Source organism: Orcinus orca, chromosome 1 (genome assembly GCF_937001465.1).
Source record: "Orcinus orca chromosome 1, mOrcOrc1.1, whole genome shotgun sequence".
NCBI classification, from domain to species: Eukaryota; Metazoa; Chordata; class Mammalia; order Artiodactyla; family Delphinidae; genus Orcinus; species Orcinus orca.
This window is the reverse complement of record NC_064559.1, coordinates 54,210,434-54,232,046: the sequence shown is the minus strand read 5'-3', so window position 1 is coordinate 54,232,046 and position 21,613 is coordinate 54,210,434. Positions and strand designations below refer to the sequence as shown.

General features: G+C 44.1%; 1 protein-coding gene across 5 annotated transcripts in view; it reads right to left on the bottom strand.

Annotated features, from left to right (window-relative positions):
- ASTN1 (astrotactin 1) overlaps positions 1-21,613 on the bottom strand; it is a 326,481-nt gene that overhangs the window by 61,243 nt on the left and 243,625 nt on the right. For all 5 annotated transcript variants that reach the window (XM_049715380.1, XM_049715388.1, XM_049715367.1 and 2 more), the window contains one exon: positions 20,055-20,243. In XM_049715380.1, the coding sequence (XP_049571337.1) occupies positions 20,055-20,243 (189 nt within the window). The remainder of the gene's footprint in view (positions 1-20,054; positions 20,244-21,613) is intronic.

The following is a 21,613-nucleotide window of genomic DNA, read 5'->3' as shown; positions in this document are numbered from 1 at the left end:
TCATTTATACGACAAAGAATGGGAACTTTGAGGGATCTGTGAGTCTTGTAAGTCTCAGGGGGAAGGACGGTTCTCTGCAGCAAGCCATCTTGTAGAACATGAAGGGATGACTCGATTTCTTAATCTCCAGGTAAGAGTTAACACTGAGGTCAGTTCTCCATATTGACCTTCGTGGTTGGGGCTGAAATTGTCCCTATTTTAGAGATGACAAAATTGAGCAACAGAGAGGTTAATTACTTTGCCCAAGTTCATAGCGTGCTCACTAGAAGAGGTGGAACTTATACCCACGTCTGTCTGACTCCAGGGTATCCAACCAGTCCTCTATCACATGGCTGAGACTGTAAGGAGAGAAGAGGGGTTATCACTGAGGCCAGAGAAGTCCCAGAAGGCTTCATGAAAGACTATGTTTGGAAGAATGGGAGGAGCTGACCAGGTAGTTAGGACAATGTAGATTATCAGGGTAAGGGCAGTAAGGTGAAAAAAAAAAAATAGAGGTGAAGGTAGCCAAGGAGGCCATTAAAGAGCTTAACTCTGTGACACAGAGGTTTTAACTGGAAAAATAATGAGCAATACAGTTACATAGATAGCATAGGGCCATATTGAATGGGTCCCTGAAGAAGCAGACCAGGGATTTAAGGCTTGAAGCAACAGTTAGGGGCCAGCCTTTGCTAGACTAAACAGGAAATAGCACAAAGGACGAAAACAGCCAAGGAAGATGAGTCAGGTGGTGAAATGCAGACTGAATGAATGAATGAATGTTTGAATGAACGAGAAACTAGAGACCACAACGACTAGCCAGGGGGCTGTAGTAACAACGCAGGCGTGGAGGTCTGGGGGTCAGACTGGGGTGAAAACCGTGTGCAGGGAATGAGGGGTAAACCGGGGAGTATTTCAGAAGAAACAAGAGGATTTGGTGCCAGATCTGGAGAGAGGAATTTCAAGGGAAAGCTTCTCCCTTATTAGAAGCAGCATAACTAAAAACACAGAATTTTTCTAAGTAGATCTCATAGAACTTGTTTTTAGGATCTGTTGATAGCATTACTCAAAATAACAAATAGACAAAAAGATTTTCAAGCTCTAATGTGAAGGAGCAACCTGAGTAAAAGTTACACAGGTTTTTGGTAAATCTTCAAAAAGCCTTTAAAATGCTCACATGTAGGGACTTCCCCGGTAGTCCAGTGGTAAAGAATCCGCCTTCCAATGCAGGGGACATAGGTTCGATCCTTGATCAGGAAACTAAGATCCCACATGCCGAGGGGCAACTAAGCCCGTGTGCCACAACTACCGAGCCTTCGCGCCTCAACTACAGAGCCCACATGCCCTGGAGCCTGCGCGTCACTAGAGAGAGAAAACCCGCACACCACAACTAGAGAGCAGCCCGTGCACCGCAGCGAATGATCCTGCATGCCGCAACGAAGACTGAATGTAGCCAAAAAAAAAAAAAAATTCTCGTATGTATTGCACATCTCCAAGAAGGAAATATAGCAGGCAGTGTTGTCAAAAATAATCTGAACATGGAATTCACGTCTTGTAGAAAATTTGTGGGACTAGTGTGCTATAGCCCATCCTGGAAAATCTCCTAATGGTTACGTTATTGAGGACCTACTATGGGCCAGAGGCTCTGCCAGCCTTGACACTCTTGGTCCTGACAATCCTCTGCAATATTCTCATTATCCTGCTTTGCAGATGAGGATTTGTCTTAAAATCACTCAGCCACCGAGTCTCTTAACTCCCAAATCCTCCTTCTCCTGTTGCATCCTGCTTCCTTCCACATCATAGATATACAAGATCGTTGGAAATAGACTTCCCCGGCTTTCTTGGAAACACCTGATTACTGCATTTTGCTGAGTTGTTTTCGACAATTTCTGAAGTCCTTTCCTGGGATGCAGGATTTCATGCATCACGGGCCTGCGGATACCAGCCTGCAATCTGTTGGCATTCACCTGCTGTTATACACAGCTTCCGGTGGTATCATTCGGATTTTAGATTACTCCTCTCCCTTTGTTCCCCAGAACCTGACATCTATAAACATGACAACACAGAAAGGAAAGGGCACGAGGAGCAATTTCCAGCTTCTTAATATGGGCTGGTGTGATGCGGGGAGGAGAGGGAGGGCACGGATGAGGTCCTGACATCTCACACGGCCCTGGAATTGACATGTACCACACTAATGCTCGCAGTTGCCGCCATCACAAACTGCTTGGTGTTAAATTTAGATAAAAACCAATTAAAAGATAACAAGGAAACATATGCTCGGGATGGCAAGGATCTGAGTGTTTACAGAAATATGACTTCTAGCTGCTGCAGGAAAGCACTGGCGTGTTTTAGAAACCTGAATCCTCCCCGCCCAACTCATTCTCCATCTTTCACCCATGGCCCTAGTTCATCTCCGCCCAAATGGCTTTCAGGGAAAAAAACATTTTGATTTTTACTGTGGTGGATGGACTAACTTGTATCTGAAACCCAGAGATCATGAAGATCACCGTTGACCCTTTTCCCCTACACTAGGCCAGACTACTGAGTCTGGGCTGGGTTCAAGGAATTGCTGGCATCATGCTTTGAGCTGGGTTCAAGGTGCTTCTACTTGGGGTTCCAGCCAAAGGGCAGGCTGTTAGTGAGATAAGGACGCAGGTGAGTAGGTAGGTTTCCCATTCCACCCTTGCATCTCAGCGAGGCATGCCTGCAGTTCAGGAGCCCCTAAAAAGGGAGATGCTGCTAGGATGGACACCCCAGAAAGGTGAGTTTGCTGCCTTTGGCATCCTCTGCCATGTCGGCATCCATCCATCCATCCAGCATGTACTATCATGAACAGCAAAAATTCTGCTGCTCAGCAATCCACGTCAGCTCCGTTTAATGTCTGGACTAAAGAGTTTTCAATTCTTGCTGTTCCATAATTGGGGAACTCACCACAGGGGCCACAGGTTTTCCATTTATGCCTACCTAGGAAACTTCCAGGGCTGGGCCTTGCCATGGCTTACCGCATCCTCACCCTCCACATCCAAAGAGTCACCTATTAGCGATATTTCCAAAAGTATTGTCACGTCCATCCTACACTTGACATTTCCTCCCCCTTACTCCAGACCCTCAGCAGTTCCCATCCAGTCTACTCCAAAATTGTCCTGACTGGTCAACCTATCTCTAGTTTTCACGTCTCCCAGTCACCCTCCATACTGTCCAGATGTAAGCTTCTAAGCACAATAGGAACATATCCTTTCTCTGCTGAAATCCTTCAATAACTCCTAAACCACATTAAGATATAAGTAGGTCCTTCAAACCGCTCTAAGTTAGAAGTAGGAGGATAGGGCTTGGCCAGTGGGACCTTTATACCTGCCTCCCCACCCCAGCTCCCCCTCACGTTTTCTCATTCCCCGTGTTTATGTGCCTTGCCTTTTCCTACTTAGAATACCCTTTCTTCAGAGGCCGCCGGTCAATGCCACCCGCCCTCCATCTCTTTGTCCAGGCAACACTTCCGCCAGGAAGGTTTTCTCAATCCTACGGGCTAGGAGCCCATCTTCCGTGCTGACTGTTCTCCAGTCTCTTAGAGTCCTTATCACACTATATTGTAATTTCTGGTTTACTGGACACCCTCCCACATATTTTATGAACAGCTCCAGCGCAGGGCCCAGCTCTTATTCATCAGCATATTCTGGACACTTAGCATAGGACCTGGGATTCAATATACTTTTGGCAGTAGGTACTTAGTGAGTGTTTCTTAATTTGTGGAATGGAATTCTCTCCCCAGGACTGGGATAGCAAGGTAAGCTGGGCAGAGTAAGGATTTTATTTTGTTCGCTATTAGGTTGACAACGCCTGGTAATAATAAAACTGTTAAGAGTGGACAATCTCAGGGAGGGGGTGTTTATCCTGGGACAGCCTTGTGGGATAATCCAAAATTCAAAGAGATGTACCCAGGCAGTGGAACAAGCGTCCCGAGCCCTTCCGGTTTTTAGCACAGGCAGAAAGCAATGCAGAGATCTGTGAGACAAGGATGATGAATGATCAAGCCTGGGTTCCTTCTGGTTCTGCCACTCTCTGTGTGACCACAGACTAGTGTCTTCACACTGTGGGCCTCAGCTCCTCCCCTTGGAATTAGAGGTACAGGTCTGCCAGTGGGAGGAGCGGGGGCATCCGGCAAGAGCACATGGTCTGCGGGCAGACATTCTGCATGGGGAATGGTTCCACCGCTCAGCATCCCAAGGACCTGGGACAACACGCTCGCTCTGAAGATACCCCAAGGGACAGAGCTCTGCTTTGCAAAGTGCCTTTCAGGGCTTTACAATTCAAAGTGAAGCCATTGTGACTGAGCACAGCTCACCAAGACCCTTCACCAGACAAGGTCATAATGTGTAACCTACCTCCGCACTTCATAGGGTGGTGAGAAGTATGAGATATATGAAAAATACTAATAATTGTAAGTTTCTGCACATATATTACCAGGTCCTTTGCAGTTATAATATTTTAGGATTCTCTAAAGGAACACTGCTCTAAGGCAATGATGTCTGACCTACAAATCTCACTCAGCAGGACAAGACAGCCACCCACTGCCCTCTTCACCACAGCCTTCTTCTGATTCTCCCACCTCCCGGCTGCTCCCTCACGGTCTCCTTTGCTGAGCTCCCCTGCAACCTGCCACCTCTGCTCGGCCTCTAAGTGTGGGAGCAACTCAGAGCTTGGGCCTGGGCCCACTTCTCTTCTCTTCTCCGTCTTCCTCCCTGAGTGAGCTCGTCCGGGATGAGCTGGTTGAACTCTGCAGGCTCAGATTGGCATCTCTAGCACTGACCTCCCTTCTGAGCTCCAGACCTGCACATCTAACTGGCTCCTTGACTTCTCCACTTGGCTGTCTCCATGGAAACTCAAAGTCTGCATGATGCTCTATATTCCCCACCATCCCCCAACCTCTTCCATCCCATTGCCCCCCAGTTTGTAAATGGTGCTCCAGCATAATCAGTTGCTCAAGCGAATATCTAGGAATTATCTCCACTCCTCTTCCCCTCCTCCACCCTGTCTTCAAGTTTCTCTATTCCACAAACAAACCTTACCCTGTTCTTTCCTCTCCATGTCCACTGCCAGGGTTCCTGCTTTAGGTCCTTAACTGGTGTCCTTGTGTCCACTCTGGCCTCCCTCGAAGCTATTCTCCACCCAGTGCAGGACGGATCCTAACATATAGGCCATGCAGAGTCACGGGGCAGTTGCCTCCGTGACTCTGCATGGCCATCCTTGTCCTTTCCAGCTCCTGCCAGGCCATGGTTTCCTCACTCCCTAGGCTGCAATCCCACTGGGCTTCCCCACCTCAGGACTTTGCACTGGCCACTCCCCCCTTCCTGGGATGCCTTTTCTCCAGCTCATCCTCCACATTTCAACATAAACACCACTCATACCCTCCCTGCTGACCCTTTCTAAAGAGGATACTGACCCTGTCACCCTTTATCACAGCACCCTCTTCATTACCCTTATTACCCAAAGTTTCTAGTATTTTGTTTATTCTTTATTTACTTGTTTATATTCTGTCTCATCCACGTCTTCTCCGTGAGAGCAGGGATCATGTTCCTTCTACAGTGATGATTGCCCAACGCCTACGCAAGGTAGAAACTCAATAATATGCACTGAATCATCATTCCATATTTCCATCGTTCCATCATCAACCATGTTTTAAAATGGTTGATTGAATTACAAGAGAGCTTTTCTTTGGTTTCAATTTGCTTTTACGTGTATCAGTAGATCATTAATGATCTTTATCAGCCCAACAAATGCAGAATGCATGATCTATACAGGGCCCAACACATGAATTACCCTTGAAGGGAGATATCGTGGAAATTCTCAAGAAATAACACTTCTTGGGTTTCCCCGGTGGCGCAGCGGTTGAGAGTCCACCTGCCGATGCAGGGGACATGGGTTTGTGCCCTGGTCCGGGAAGATCCCACATGCCGCAGAGCGGCTGGGCCCGTGAGCCATGGCCGCTGAGCCTGCGCGTCCAGAGCCTGTGCTCCGCAACTGGAGAGGCCACAACAAAGAGAGGCCCACGTACTGCAAAAAAAAAAAAAAGAAAGAACACTTCTTCTTTCTACCCAGCTCTGTAAAAGAATGCAGCGATCAGTAAAGCTTGGGGGCTGGCGTCTCCTGATTATCTACATCCACATTACTGTGATCAATATTGATCGTCAACACACTGCGAGCAGTCTAAGGCAACAGCTATGGGGAGATGCAAAGAAGTGGGCAGAGTCCCTGCTCTCTAAGGGAGAAGGCAAAACAAGAAGACCAAATGAAAATACATAAAGCCATAAATGCCCCAAACACATCAATATAAATAGAACCAATTACCACGGTAATCGACTGGACTTGTAATAAATTTACAGGAGGGACCAGAGCAGTCAAGGTGGGCAACAGAGGCAAGGCAAAGAGTGGCTTTATAAGCTGCCTCTGTGGAATCAACCTGATTAAGGAAAAACCCCAAGGAAACAAAAAAATGTCAAGGGAGTCCGGGATGTTGGTTTACCCGATTAGGCTGTTTTTCCCTGTCACTGGGCACTCACATTTCACCTACAAAGCACATATTTTAACTGGCAGATTTATTGAAAAATTGCGCTGGAGAAACGCTTCTTTCTACCTTTCTTTTTCTTTCTTTCTGTGTTATTTTTTTTATTAATCGGCCAAAGAAAAATTAAGTCTTTTGAACCTGCTTGATGTTTGCAGTTGCTCCAAACTGAGGGCTTCTGTGGTGTTACATTCTAACTATGTGGAATGAACCCTGTCCCCTGCCAGACTTAACCAGGTGGACGGGCCTTGTGTGGTTATGGCTTAGCCAAGCTATCTATTCCTTTCTAATCATGTCAGGCTTTAAGGGGAGATCGGTGTGACCACTTCCTGGAGCCCCAGGCCATGAACTCTGTTTAGGCAGGTACGGTCCCCTCTCTGGCCTCAGTGGGCAGTCACCAGAGCACAGGTAGTCTACAAGCAGCCCTGCACGAAGCAGCAAGGCAGTGGTGTGGCCACCACACGTGACCCAGCGATGGCCCAACCTGGTCCAACAGCCCCTCGCCCCAGGAATTGTTGGTGGTGCAAGGGGTCTTCACCTAAAGCTCTCCACGTGTGCCCCTTTGCTCCCCCTCTTCCGTGTCTCACAGATTGCTCCTGGGGGCAGCAGCCACCTTCAGTATGGGCACTTCAGTAGTTGACGGGATATGCAGAGACCTGCCCCCTGAGAAACTTTCCAAGGAGTGGGATGAACTCTCAAGGTGGAAAGTATGTTTCGGACCTCGTAGTGACCTTCTTTGCCTCTTTCGTGGGTCCCCCAGAGGGTTCAACCATGCTGTCCCATAGATACTGACTAGCCAATTGCAAGGAAAGAAGAAGTAAGATGAGGCTGGCAAAGGACAGAGTTATGCTTTACACCTCAACATTTACAATCCCACAGTGGGTTAGGAGCCTTCTTTTATTACCCATCATATTCCTGATGCCCAGCACAGCACCTGATCTACAGTAAACAATACACATTTCTGAATGAATGCTTAAACATCATTACCTTGCAGAACTCACAGCCTTCCCTCAAGGTGCTGCCAATTGAGGTCTACGTGTCCCTGACTCTGCTGGCAGCAAAATTAACAGCAATAATGTCAAAGTACACTTGGGAATTTTTTAGAGGGAAGTTGATCTGATTGGAAAACCATCTTCCTCTCATCAGTAACAGAGACAGAAATGATGTATTCTGGATCCTTTGACTGTTGTAACATTAATCAGCTGCGTTTTGTAGTGTAGCTGGCAGTTGGGGCCAGGCTTGAAAACGATGTCAACTACTCTCATTTTTTTTTCTAAATTAATTACCTACCTAATGAATTTTTTGCTGATTTCCTTGACATTAGTTTTTTCTCATGTATTTTTAATTTTTCCTCTTAATTTACATCTTTTAATAATTGAGCCAACTTCCAAAGAGTTCCATGAGATTCAGGGAGGCTGTCTCTTAACAACAGAGGCATGGAAACTAGGAATGAATCAGAAATGGTTAGTGGCCAAATGGGTAAGCTTAGATGAAAGGGGTTTGTTGATGTGTTGGTTTAAGTCACAGTAGTTTTATGTCTTGTGTTTCAGTTTAAACACAAGTTGCATGTTACACCTAACACATACTCCCTTACCCCCTCCCTCCCTACAAAGAAAACTTTCCTACTTGCTTTATTTTTTAAAAAGCCATTATAGGAAAGGTGGTAAAAGAAAGATTATTGTTGGCTCCTACAACATTAACTGGTAGCCAGAAACTTGAAATAACGATTGCAAACTGGAGGTCCACACATGGATTTACCCCAGTTCCTAGTATGTAATCCCAGTCGCTGATCACTTGGTTTTTGTTTTTGTTTTGTTTTGTTTTGTTTTGGTACGCGGGCCTCTCACTGTTGTGGCCTCTCCCGTTGCGGAGCACAGGCTCCGGACACGTAGGCTCAGCGGCCATGGCTCACGGGCCCAGCCGCTCCGCGGCATGTGGGATCTTCCCGGACCGGGGCACGAACCCACGTCCCCTGTGTCGGCAGGCAGACTCCCAACCACTGCGCCACCAGGGAAGCCCGATCACTTGGTTTTAAAGACTAGTCTATTTTTCTAATGCCAAATCCCAGGACATGACGTAATTCCGGGGTCGGGGGGCAAGTGGATAATGTCCCCCACACAAAACAATCAGTCCTGTGGCTATGGAAGAGGGATGATGAGCGGGTGGGCTGGTGCCGGGGGGTTGAAGGGGATGGTGTTTGAGGAGATGCTGTCCTGGACAATATGCTGCCATTTCCATTGGAAGAGGAAAAGGAGGAGAGAAAAGTATGGTATTTGCTCATTTATTCATTCAAGCAATATTTATTGATTGCCTGCTAGATTCGGTGCACGGCGTTATGTATTGCAAAAGATGGGGTAGGAATAGGCAGTAACCTCAGAGATTTGCTAGAGACACCCCTCACCTTCCAGAAGCTGGTGACCTCCTCAGGCCTCTGAGAATACAAGAGTGTTCCTCTAAAGCAGATTATTCATGGAAAACAGGAGGAGACAGTAGCCTAACAAAAACCCAAAAACTACTAACCAGTTATCTTTCTACCTCAACATCCACTTATGTTGGAACCTGGGTTGTTACTAGGGCCAGGGTCCCACCTCTGGGGCACAAGAGGGATCAGAGTCCACATCTGTATGCAGGCAGCAGAACCAGATGGCACAGGCTTTGAGTTACAGGTAACAGGGAAGGATAGTACAGCTGGACGTTTGCATGAATTTTCCCCCTTTGGAGAATGCACCTGACAGCTGCTTTGCATTTAAAAAGCAGTAACACCCAGGCTGCTTATCAAAAAAACGTCCCCAGGGATTCTTTTCCACAGAGAGCACATTCTTATAGCCTCCCTTACCCCACCAAAAAAAAAAATCCCTCTAATATGGGTGGTGCTTATTTCCTGGTCTTTTCTTAGCAAAGGAGCTATAACTGGGACTGAAAAGAGCAGCCAAAAGATGTGATTCTGGTCTTAATTTTTGTAATTTTGGTTTGACGCCCCCTGTTCCACTAGCCTAATTAGTGATCTGTGACTTCTAAAATATACATCAGTGTTTCTGTGAAGAAAAAATTTACCCAGTTTTACTGACATCTCCTTGACATTTTGATCAGCAGCTATTTTGTGCAAAAATAGTGAACTGAACTGCAAATCTCACTGAAATAATGCTAGTGCTAATAATAGTCATAATAATATGTCACAATGCACTGAACAGTTACAGTATGCTAGACATTGTGTTTCATAAATAATTATTGTATTCGACCCTTACACGATCCTTACTTGTAAGCTAAGTATCAATAGCCCTATTTTACAGACATGGAAACTGAGGCTCACAGCCACTAATTAAACTTCTCAATAAAAATTCTGATGCCAATCTGACTCTAAATCCTCACTATAAACAGCTGCATTACTCCTTCCATTGCAATATCAGTTGAGTTAGCCTATTTATCCTTGAGCCAGGCATTATTAAATGTTGCATTGTGTTATGAGAAGTAGAAATCATTTGCTGAATATGTAGAAGTCACAGAACACCAAAAGTAGAAGAAACTTTAAGTATAATCTAATTCAAGTTAGTGATTATACAGATGGGAAGATGATTTTGAAGAGGGCTAAGTAATTTACCCACGGTCAGCTGGCTGACTAACGGTTCAACTGAGACCAATAACCCAGATCTCCTGACTCCCCATCCAGTGCTCTTTCCCTCAACATGCTGCCTTAGAGTTGGATGGACAATATAGACATATTACCACTTAAGACACAGGCACCCATCCCAAAAGATGCAGGAAGCCCAAGTGATGTCAAGTTCAGATTTCCACATTTGCTGCAGGATTTCCCATTGCCTCACCATTTACCCTGTAATTTTTTCCCAACATATTTTCTTGTGCAGACATAAACTATTAGTTTTGGTATGGAGACCATGGCTTAAGACCGAGATAAAAGTCATGGTAGATATATGTATTGGACTCGTAAGCCTGTCGCCATATGCTTATTTCTCTTGGGGCTAGAGCACCATGGCCAGCCCACCTGAGCATTGAGCTAAATGTTGGATAAAAGACGATGGGCTATGGGGAGGGGGAAGGGTAAACTGTGACAAAGCGATAAAGAGGCGTGGACATATATACACTACCAAACGTAAGGCAGTTAGCTGGTGGGAAGCAGCCGCATAGCACAGGGAGATCAGCTCGGTGCTTTGTGACCGCCTGGAGGGGTGGGATAGGGAGGGTGGGAGGGAGGGAGACGCAAGCGGGAAGAGATATGGGAATATATGTGTATATATAACTGATTCATTTTGTTGTGAAGCTGAAACTAACATACCATTGTAAAGCAATTATACTCCAATAAAGAGGTTAAAAAAAAAAAAAAAAGACGATGGGCTAAACAAATTGATCCCAGCTTAGCTTGCTGAATCTAGGAAACAGAACAAGTCTGGCTAGAAGTAAAGCTTCTTCTCTCCATATTCCACCAGAGAATCCAGGCCTCTTTCTTCTCAGTCATGTTGGTTAACAGTCTGATATTTACCAACTAACTTCTGTACGCCCTACCTGATGCTAGAAGCTATGAGAATTCAAAAAATTATGAAGCTTTTGCATTTGCTATGTCCCCTACCTGGACTGTTCGGCCCCCCGATCTTTGTGTGCTCTGTCTTGTCTGCCAGGTCTCAGCTCAAACTCACCCCTTCATTACCATCATTGAGGCCTTCTCTGTGCCTGCCATCTTTGTTTTTTTTTTTGCCTCTCGGCATGCAGGATCTTAATTCCCAGATCAGGGATTGAACCTGTGCCCCATGCAATAGAAGCATGGAGTCTTAACCACTGGACCACCAGGGAAGTGCCCTGTGCCTGCCATCTTAATCAGCTCCCCCACCCATCCTCCAGTCACCCTCTATTACACCCCCTGATTTTAGTTTCTTCATAGTATATGTCACTATCTAGAATTATTGCTTTCATTTGTCACTTGCCACTTTCTTTCTCTCTTCACTAAGATAGAAGCTCCACAGAAGCAGGAAGATTTTCTGCATCATTCACCATTATTGGACCAGTGCCTACACCAGTGCTTAGATATAGAAGGAACTGAATAAATGAATGAATGAGCCCACTCTCCGGAAGCAATCCATCAAACTGTTAAGGCAAAACTTACATATTTGGAGGAGAGAATAATCCAGAAAACTATATGATCAACTACTAAATTGTACATTATGGACAAGATGTCACTACTGTCAGGCCCATCATTATATGAAAGAAGTTTGACATCACCACCAGAATTGTCCCATCAACTAAAATAATAATAGCCAGGTAAAAATATGAAACTCCAATAATTCTTGGTTTTGAGAGGAAAAAATGGGGACCTCTTGAATACTATTTTAAAAAATAGAATGTTTGAGATAGTAAGATGAGGACAGTGTTGCCTACAGCACAGAGTTTTTTTAAAAAAACAGCTTATCACCTTTAATCCTGATCGTTGGCATGTTTCCAATTCCCTTCAGTGCCTGAGGGCTTAAGACTGTTCAATTCTGCATACAAGCCTAATGATCAATGGCTTAATCAGAGAAAAGTCCTGGCCTAAAGTGAAAACCATTCAGGCTTGTCCTCCTTTCTGTGAGACTCTCCACTGTGGAGATGATACCAGGACACAGCCCTGGAGGCCACCGTGCCATGGCTCCCGTGTTGAAGTTCCTGCACTGGACAGGAAGAGCAGGGATGATGGGGAAACCCACTCCCTGTTGGTCTTTGAGGAGAGAATCTAGCTTTGCTATTCAGAATGTCGTCCTCAGACTAGCAGCTCTGGTGTCATCCAAGAGCTTGTTAGACGTGCAGAATCTCAGGCCCCACCCAGACTCACTGAATCAGAATCACCATTTCAACAACATCCCAGGTGATACATAGGCATATTAAATTCTGAAAAGCACGGCTGTACAGAAAAACAAAAACTCCTCCAGAAACTGGGTCATCATCATATATCATGGCCAAAAAAAACCCACAACAAATAACCAAAAATCCTGAAAACTCAAGATGAAAGGCAGTGGATCCTTCCTGAAGTCTAACCATGGTTGACATCTGGCCCTGTAGTGGTCACTTTAGACCAGTCACCTGGCTTCAATTCCATCTTGATCCTACTTCCATTTGGCCTGCTCATCTTCCCACCTTCATCTCTTCTTGTGCCACTGGCAGGCAAAACAGCAAGCTGCCATTTGCAATGTATCTCAGTAGGTGAAGGCATTCTTATCCTCACTCTGCCACTTACTGCTTAGGTGACCACATGCAAGTTATTTAAGCTCTCTGAGGCTTTATTTTCTTATCTATAAATAGGGAACGTAAGACTTAAGTGATGTGTATGTTTGAGGATTAAATGAGAACACTTATGTAACAGGCTGTTTGGTAATATTATTTTGGTAACTTCTTCCCTCAACCTACAGATCCACTTTACTCCGGACTCTGCATCACAGCCTGGGGACTTGAAGACTCAAAATAAATCCTCACACATATGTTTAGAAAAGCTCAGATCCTCTTGGAAGCCTCTGTTTATGATACCACCCGGTTCAGCATCAGTGGCACCTTCATCAGGCCTGTCTGCCTGGGAATGCCATAGAACAGATGTCTTCTCTAAACCTCCTCCCTGCTCACTTCAGGGTTTTGCATGTAGCAGGCCCTCAGCAAACGTTTGTTGAATGAATGAATCATTGAAAGAAAACAGCTGTATGCCATAATCGCTTTGCCACTTGTGTGCTAACTTCGTCGTCGTAAATGTGCATAAAGAGAGCCTTTGCAGCTGCTTTGCAGCCCTGGGGTCGTAAAGCATTATACAAACTTAAGTTATTACTCTTCATCGGCATCAAATACACAAGACTAGGTCTCTGCTGACCAGCACTCACAGACTGGATCAGAGGCTGATGGCTGCTTCAGCCATTGTTTTTGCTTCAGCCATGGAAGAAATCTGTTCACTATCTTGGGCAGAGGAGCCAACTGAGTCTTTCTCGGGCTCTGTCCTCCCAAAAAATAACTGATGAAAAATAGAAAACGTGGCATCCTGTGTGGTAGAAATACAATGCCATCCAGGTGGCTTACTTCTTTCTTTGATTCTAATCTAACTTAAGACTTCTCAGAGCTAGAGGGTCCCCTTAAGGGACAAACTCTCAACTTGTGTCTTGGAAGAAGAGGAAGCTATTCTTCTTAGCTTTCCCCATGGAAAGGAAGCAACTGGCTGGAAACCAACCAACCAACCCGCTGTGGATTATGCCCCAACCCCCAGTGGATTATGGACTACAAGGTACAACAGAAAGGAAGAGCTTGCTTATTGCCAATTGTCAACCCAGATAACCCCAGTGATATGCCCCAAAAGCAACGGCGAGGAAAAGCTATGGCAAAGGTCAGATCTAATGTAGCAATGAAAGTGATATCGGAAAAGAGAAGGAAGAAAGATCTGAGGAAATCCACTCCTGAATGGAGTACCAAAAAAAAGAAAAAAAAAAAAAAGAAAGAAAGAGAGAAAGAAAATGTACTGAGCTTTAGTGTGTCAGGTTGAGGATTAAAATTAAGCCCTTGGAAGTTCTTATTTGAAGAAGGTTCAAATTTTGGTCACTTCTCTGGAATCTACAGATCTGTGGCTCTTTTTACTGGTTTCTTCTGAAGTAAGAACAAAATAAAGGATCTATTCGTTCAACAAACAGTACAACAGATGCTAATAATATGCCAGGCCCTGTGTCAGGGGTGAAGACTCAAAGATTAGTAAGAAATGATCCTATTGTTTTGCACTTCCTCCCAGATTTCTATCCAAAGTTCAGCTCTTTGTAGATACAATTGTGTGATTTGTTTTTTTCCAGTTAACTTTCTAAGTCTTTAGATAACAGAAACTTTTCAGAATATATTTTTCAGTGTTAAAAAAGTTTTATTATAAAAGTGGCACATGCTTATTGTAGGAAGAGCAACACAGAAGTTTTTAGTACAAAAAATAAAAGCCCCTACCCTATACCATATCCCTAATCTTGAAACAAACAGATAACTTGTGTGTGTGTGTGTACATACATACACACACACATCTAAATATACATAGATAGTGAGAGGGAGGCTAAAGATTATACTTATATAGATGTGTATATGCATATATTATATATAACATTTTGAAAACAGACAAGACCCTAATATATCTACTTTTCTGCAACTTTCTTTGCTCACTTCCACATAGCTAGGAATAGAATATATCTGGATAGATAGACAGTAAACTGTAGTAATAGTTGCCTGGTTGCCTCTGGGGAGTGGAACTAGATGACTGGGAGATAAGAGTGAGAGGAAGATGTATTTTTCACTTTATTCTGTTTTACACATTTTGCATTTTTTAAATAAACTTTTTAAATTACAAAAAGGAGGGAAATATGGTACATGCTGCCAAGTCTATTATCATGGGAGACAGTCATACAGGGAAATGACAATACAGGGAAATGTCAAGAGTGCTGTCAAAGGATATATATAAGGAGCTCCAAGAGCATGAAATAGGAAGCAAAGAATTCTGACTAGAAGGAAGGCTTGGTGGAAGTGGTGATGCTAGAACTGGCTCTTGAAGAGTAGAAAGGTGATGGTAGAATAGGGGTAGATAGAGGACAAGGTTAGGTAGGCTCAGAAGTGTGGAAAGGCTCAATCTCCTCTTCTGAACCAGTGGGAACCTTGACCCTGGACCCAGAGTTGGGGCCTGACACTGGGTCAAGGTATCATTTAATTGCAGATGACAATTTATAGAGCTGAAGGGGGCGATTAAAAGACACAAGCAAGAAACAGAAATCATAGCCAGGAAGACTGATCTGCTGATCCTAAGGGCCTAAGAAGAGAGTAAGATCTATCCAGAAATGAGGCAAAGGAACAGACACCAGGGAATGGAGTAGGGTCAGGGGGCCGGGTGGGCAAGAGAGGGCCCAAGAGAAAATTTCTGAGTGGGACGAGTAATTGTGGAGACTTTAGAGCACATACCTCTGGCCTCAGACTGGAGCAGGAAGGGAGACTCTGAGGCCTTAAACTGTCTGGAATCAAATGCAAGGGTTTTGGACTGATAGCAAGCATCTTGTGTCATCAGAGTGGAGGAATGCTCGGGGTAGGGAATGGTCAGTGATGCAGCAGCCAGAGAGGGTAGAGGGTGTGGTAGGCTGAATATCTGCTCCCAAAGATGCCCAGGTCCTAATTTCTAGAACCTATGAATGTTACCTGTGCCTGGCAAAAGAGAGTGTGCAGATATGCTTAAATTAAGACTCTTGAGATGGGGAGATTATCCTGCATTATCTGGGTGGACTCAATGTAATCAAAAGGGTCCTTACGTGAGGAGGCAGAAAGAGTCAGAGAGAAGACCATGTGACTCAGACATTGGAGTGATGCACTTTGAAGATGGAGAAAGGGGCCACAAGCCAAGGAATACAGGAGGCCACTGTGAGCTGGAAAGGGCAAAAAAGGGGTTCTCTCCTAGAGCCTCTAGAAGGATCCTCCAGCCCTACTAGTACCTTGAGCTTAGACCAGTGAAACTGATTTTGGATCTCTGGCCCCAGAACTTTCAGGAAATAAATTTATGTTGTTTTAAGCCACCAAGTTTGTAGTCATTTGTTACAGCAGCCATGGGAAACTAATACAGGGAGTGAAGCCATGTTCATGCTGAGAAGGCAGTAGGGCATTAGTGACGGGCTCCAAGCTCAAGAGTCATATCATTAAGGGGCATTTAAAAAAGATAACAGATAGTGAAATGCAGAATGGACGAGAGTGGCAGGAAACTGAAGAAGGCACCTGAGGATGCTATTTCAATATTTCTTATGAGAGCTGATACTGTAAACTCATACAATTTTGAGAAACGGACGAGAAGACACCTGCTGAAGAAATATTTAGGGGGTAAAAAGAACAGAACTTGTAAATGGTTGAATGTGGAGGGTGGAGGAGAATATAAAAGACCCCTCACTTTATATTTTGACCCATCAATGTGGTTCATGAATCTACTAGCAGATACAGAGAAAAGAGATGCTGATCATTGAGGTGCCTATAGAATATCCAGGTAGAAATGGTAAACACTCACAGACAAATGAGCTTTCGAATTTCAGGGAGAAGGGAAGGATTTGAGATGTGGGTTGAGGTAGATACAAAAGAGAATCACCCAGCAACAGTGAAGAAGAAATGAACATTAAGGGTGAAATCCTAGAAAATGACCAAAATGTAAGCGATTTCTTTAGAGGAGTGAGGGCAAAAAAGAATGAGAAATAAAGGTCAAAGACTTATGAAGAGAATCTGGACAGAATAGCATCAGAGACACAAAGGGAGAGGATTTGCAAGAAGGCAGACCTGGCCAAAAGGGACAAATTCTTTAGCTGAGATAGATGAAATGGTCACAGAATAGAAAAATGAACCTCCGCTTATAAAGTCTTTTTTTTCCTTCTCCAGAGCAATTTCTGTAAGGGTGACGGGGCTGAAAGCAATTATTGGAAGAGTGAAAAGCAGTTGAGGAAGTAGAGAAAAGATGTATAAACTACTTACTCAAGAAATTTGATGGTGCCATGTTGAAAGGAAACAGTGGTAAAAGAGTTGCATATTTATAAAAATATTATTTTTTGGAAACTAGAAGGTTGGCGAAGGGATAATTGTGGCTGAAGAGGTTGCAGAGATGAAAAAAGGGGAGGCTAATGAATGAGTGAGGACTAAGAGGAAGCAGAGAGGGAAGGAAGCAAGTGTACAGGTGGAGAGATTCGCCTGAAGAGGAGGAACTCACTGCATTTCCTGAGGCACAAGGGCAAAGGATGATGAGAAAAGATGGAAGTCAGTTTAGAATTAGAGAGAGTGAGGTTGGAAATTTCAATTCAGATAGTCTTTATTTGCTCTGTAAAAGAAAAAGAAGAGAGGCTAATCTTAGACTGTGAGAAATGGAAATATGTTATTCATGGGCTCCAGTCAGACTTATCTTAAGACAGGTGCTCCTACATAATGGTCTGACCAAACCATATAGTGGTTGTACGACAAATAAGTGGCTGTTGAATACAAGGCTGCCTCCTGAAGATCTGTTCAAAAATACCCATCTCTGAGTTCTTATCAGTCAGGTGTACCTAAAGCGTTTTATGTGTCTATGATAAAACCCACGTGGGAAGTCACCACATCAGAAGAGCTTTTAACCACCGTTCCCACCGAGACAACCCCAACTGCCATCACTAACAACCTCAACAATAACAAACACTTGCTGAGGGACTGTCATGTGCCCGGCTCTGTGCTGGACCCTGGGATTTCAAAGTTGAATAAGGCATAGAACCTACCCTCAAGAAGTTGTGTAGTGATTTGTAGAAAGAAGAGGAAAGTCTTTTACTCAAATGTGTCACCTGAGAAAGCCTCTCACATAAAGGGGACTTCTAGGATCCATAAACTGTCAGAGCTGGAAGAAACTACAGAAGGCTTTACAGGGGAGATGCCTATAGTTGATTGACTAAACACAAGTCACCTGGCAGATTCTAGAGTCCCAGCCTTTCAGTCCTGTGATCTTTCCATTTCATTTCACCCCGATAAACCTCTTTCCTATTCAACCCATAAGCAATTTTAGGTATCTAATCATAGGTACAAAAGCAAAGAACACAAAACCCCTTTTCACTGGAAAGTTTTTAAAGTTAGAATAGGCAAGAACATATAATTAAAGGACTCGAGTCTAAAAAGGTGTCACTTTTATGCCATGGTAGGTATAGCCCTCTCAGAACACTTGTCACCACTAGTGTATAAATTCCATTCCGGAGCAATCCTCTCCAGAGTGCAAAAAAGCAGAAGAAAATCTTCCTTTGTCTTATGCACTTATAATCCTTAATCAGTAGCATGCTTCGTGCTTTGGGAATAAAAAGAAATTAGTGCGTAGGGAGAAGAAAAATATTTATGGGTAAGAATCACATCCAACAATAAGAGAGATAAACTCTATGACACAGAGGTAAGATTCAGGAGTCAGCTGGGGGGCAGGTATACATGGACAACTGCAAGAGATCAAAATAAACATACTAAAATATTTGAATATCTTTTAATATCAATAACAAGCAAGGGGTGATATACATCATATTTATGAGAACTAAAGCCAACAGTTGGACTGTGACAAAATTAGTTCTTGTGTGTAAGAATGGAGAGGGATAGGGCATAGTGCCAAGGCCATGGACAAAGTTCCCTCCTGGGCTTCGCATTTAACCTTAAGGATACTACAATGCTCAGGATAGACGCAAGAGGTAGAACCAGGAGTTCTGAGGAAGGTCAGACTCGCATCTCCCAGCAGTCCTAGAGCCTGGCAATCCTTGAACCACTGGCAAACAGAAATAGAGGAGGCTTTAGTCCTTTGGTTCAATCGCTAGGCTCTGGCATGGAAACATAACAAAGTTTTGCCAGCTGGAACTGGTCTTATCGAAATGTGCTTACATTATACTCCTTCTTGGCAAACTGGAATCAGAACAATTTTAAGATGCTGAAGTTTGAAGGGATCCAAGAAGCCTGCGGTTGTCTCTTTGAGCTTAGAGGAATCAGGACCTGGGGGGAAGCCTGCAGTCCAGGTACAAGCCTCTTGCTTCTTTTGGAAGAAAGCTCCCAGTCAGAAGAGGGGCTCTCATGCCTCAAGACAAAATAGAAATCTGTATGGAGCTCAGAGAACCAAGGGCATCTCAGCCACGGGAGCATATTTTCTCCCACTGTAGCTCTGATGACAGCAGGGGGTCCCTAGTCTCAGAGGGACCCTTGATCATTAAATCTTAGGATGACCTACTTCTTGAGTTTTCACTGTGCTAATTTCATCACTTGCCCTTTAGCAACTCACACATCCATAATTTGAGCTCATCAGAATGCCATGAGGATAAGCTCAGAAGAAGAAATTCCATGAATGGCAATTCTAAACCAGTCTTGGTTGATCAGAACACAAATTTACCAGCCAGTACTCCTCCTACATCAGAAGGTGATTCAAAGGGTCCCAGAAATTCCAATTTCTTATACTTACTTGGACTGAATACTAACTTGCCATCAAACAGTGGACCAAGATTTATTTGGGAGGCTGTTATCCAGAGCTACACAAACACCTGGGGCAACGGAGATTTCCTCACAGCACAGAGCAGTAGGAAAATTGCCCCTAAACACAGGGCAGGATGGAGTAAGAAGGGGTTTACTATGCAATTACCGGAAGGGGTTGCCAGCCAGTGTAGGATGGGATTGCCAGAGGCAGGGAGTGGTGGGGGAGGCTGAAACGCTCTCCTTTTCTCCCCCACTCCATAAGAACCGTCTAGTATTTTGCCCGTGCTATGGTAACAGGATGCATGGTGGCTGGTAAGCCCTTTAGAAGACTCCCTCTATGATAACCCGCTCAGTGGTCATACAGTTTGGACCCCCTCCTGCATATAAAGTTTCCCCAAATACTCCCATTTTGACATCTGGTTTTAGCAACCAAACCTTGGCAATTTAAAGGGTGGGCAAGGACATCGAGGCAAATCTGAATTAGTCCTTCACCTACAGACTCCCTATTTTTGGTCCTATGGATGTACCTAGGCAGCCAGGACTTGCACAGGGAGTAGAACTTGCTGACGAGCATGTCACTCACCTTTGCTGATGTCTTCGTATTCCAGCCAGAGTCGCCGCTGGACCTGCTTGTTTGGGTACCAGATAGAGCAGGATTCCTCAAAGCCGTAGATAGCTTCCTGGATGTAATGGTTGCCAAACTGGTCCAACAAGGCTACAAAATCCCCACGAGATGTAGCCCCGTCTAGGGAGTGGAGAGCATTGCTGAGGGCTATGGAGAAAGGTCACCCAAGAAAAAGAGTGAGGACTTACAATATGGGTATCTGGATTCCCAGGCCATCCAGCCTCAATGTGCAAGTGTCATGTGGCCCAAAGTGATGTTGGAGAGCTGGCTGGAGCTACCAGGTACTTCCAGGTAGCTAAATCAGACATTTCAGTTCCTAAAAGAATATTTCTTCCACCCAGTTAGTTATGTTGTTAACTTCGTGCAAGTTAAGTATAACATTATCAAATCTCCACTACCTCCCTGCTTAAGTCAAAGTTTTTTGTTTCAAATCACAAGTCATGACATTAAATCAATTTAGTGAGCTCAAATAATAGCATTTTAAAAATGAAAAAGAATAGCACAGTCTAAAATAGAAACGCAAATACCAGCAGAGAACATTTCACTTGGGAAGATGAAGTATGGCTTCATGAACCTTCTGTGGTGTGTATGTGGGGACATGCCTGTGCACAAGGTCACGGTGTAAACTGTGCTGTAACTGTGGGTAGTGACCAAAAAAGTTTTCAGGATGCTGCCTTCATGCAGAGAAATGGGTATGGGAAGATAATGGAAGAAGAAAGATAAGGAAAGCCACTAAAACACTGCTTACACTTATTTAAGAAAATCAAAAGTATAAAGACTTTGAAATGGCAAATGGAGGAAGGAATCTGTTTGCCTCCTCCCCAGACAAATCTCCTTGGATTTGCCTTCCCTGTTTAAGAGATTCATATTCGTCAGAAAGATAACCTATGACAAATTTTCCAAATCCAATACCTTCTCTACCTGACCAACTTTGTACAGCCTTCTTTTTGACACACCTGTGTCCTATCAGGACAAGGCAGAGCCCGGCCCAGGCTTGAGACCCCAAGTGCAGAGGTCCACATCGTCCATGATGCCATGTGTGGCTTTTAAAAGCACGTATCAACAGAGATATGTGATTGTTAACCCCTGATATGCATAGCACCTGTGCTGCGTGCAAACTGAGTATGTGAAAAATACTGCCGTATTTTTCTAGGATGACGAGTAACTTTGCTCGTTCCAAGTGTTTTCTGCACCAGCAGAGCTCACTTCAGTAATAGCCACATCCCAAACCCTTCTTGCCAAGAACTCTTTCGTGATAGAAAATAAAAAGTTCTGAGTCCCTTTGTGTACTTTGGAGATGTTCTATATCCTTAATGCCTCTTCTTTCTCTAGTATATGTCTCACTTCTCTTCACAACTCTCTATTTATCACTAAGATTTGAAGAATACTTATACAAGGTGCCTCATTTTTCTGTTTTGGAACAATTTATCCTAAGTTCAGAGTTCACTACTCCTTAACTTATTAGATATAAAGATATATATATACATATCTTTATATATATAAAACATAGATGTAGA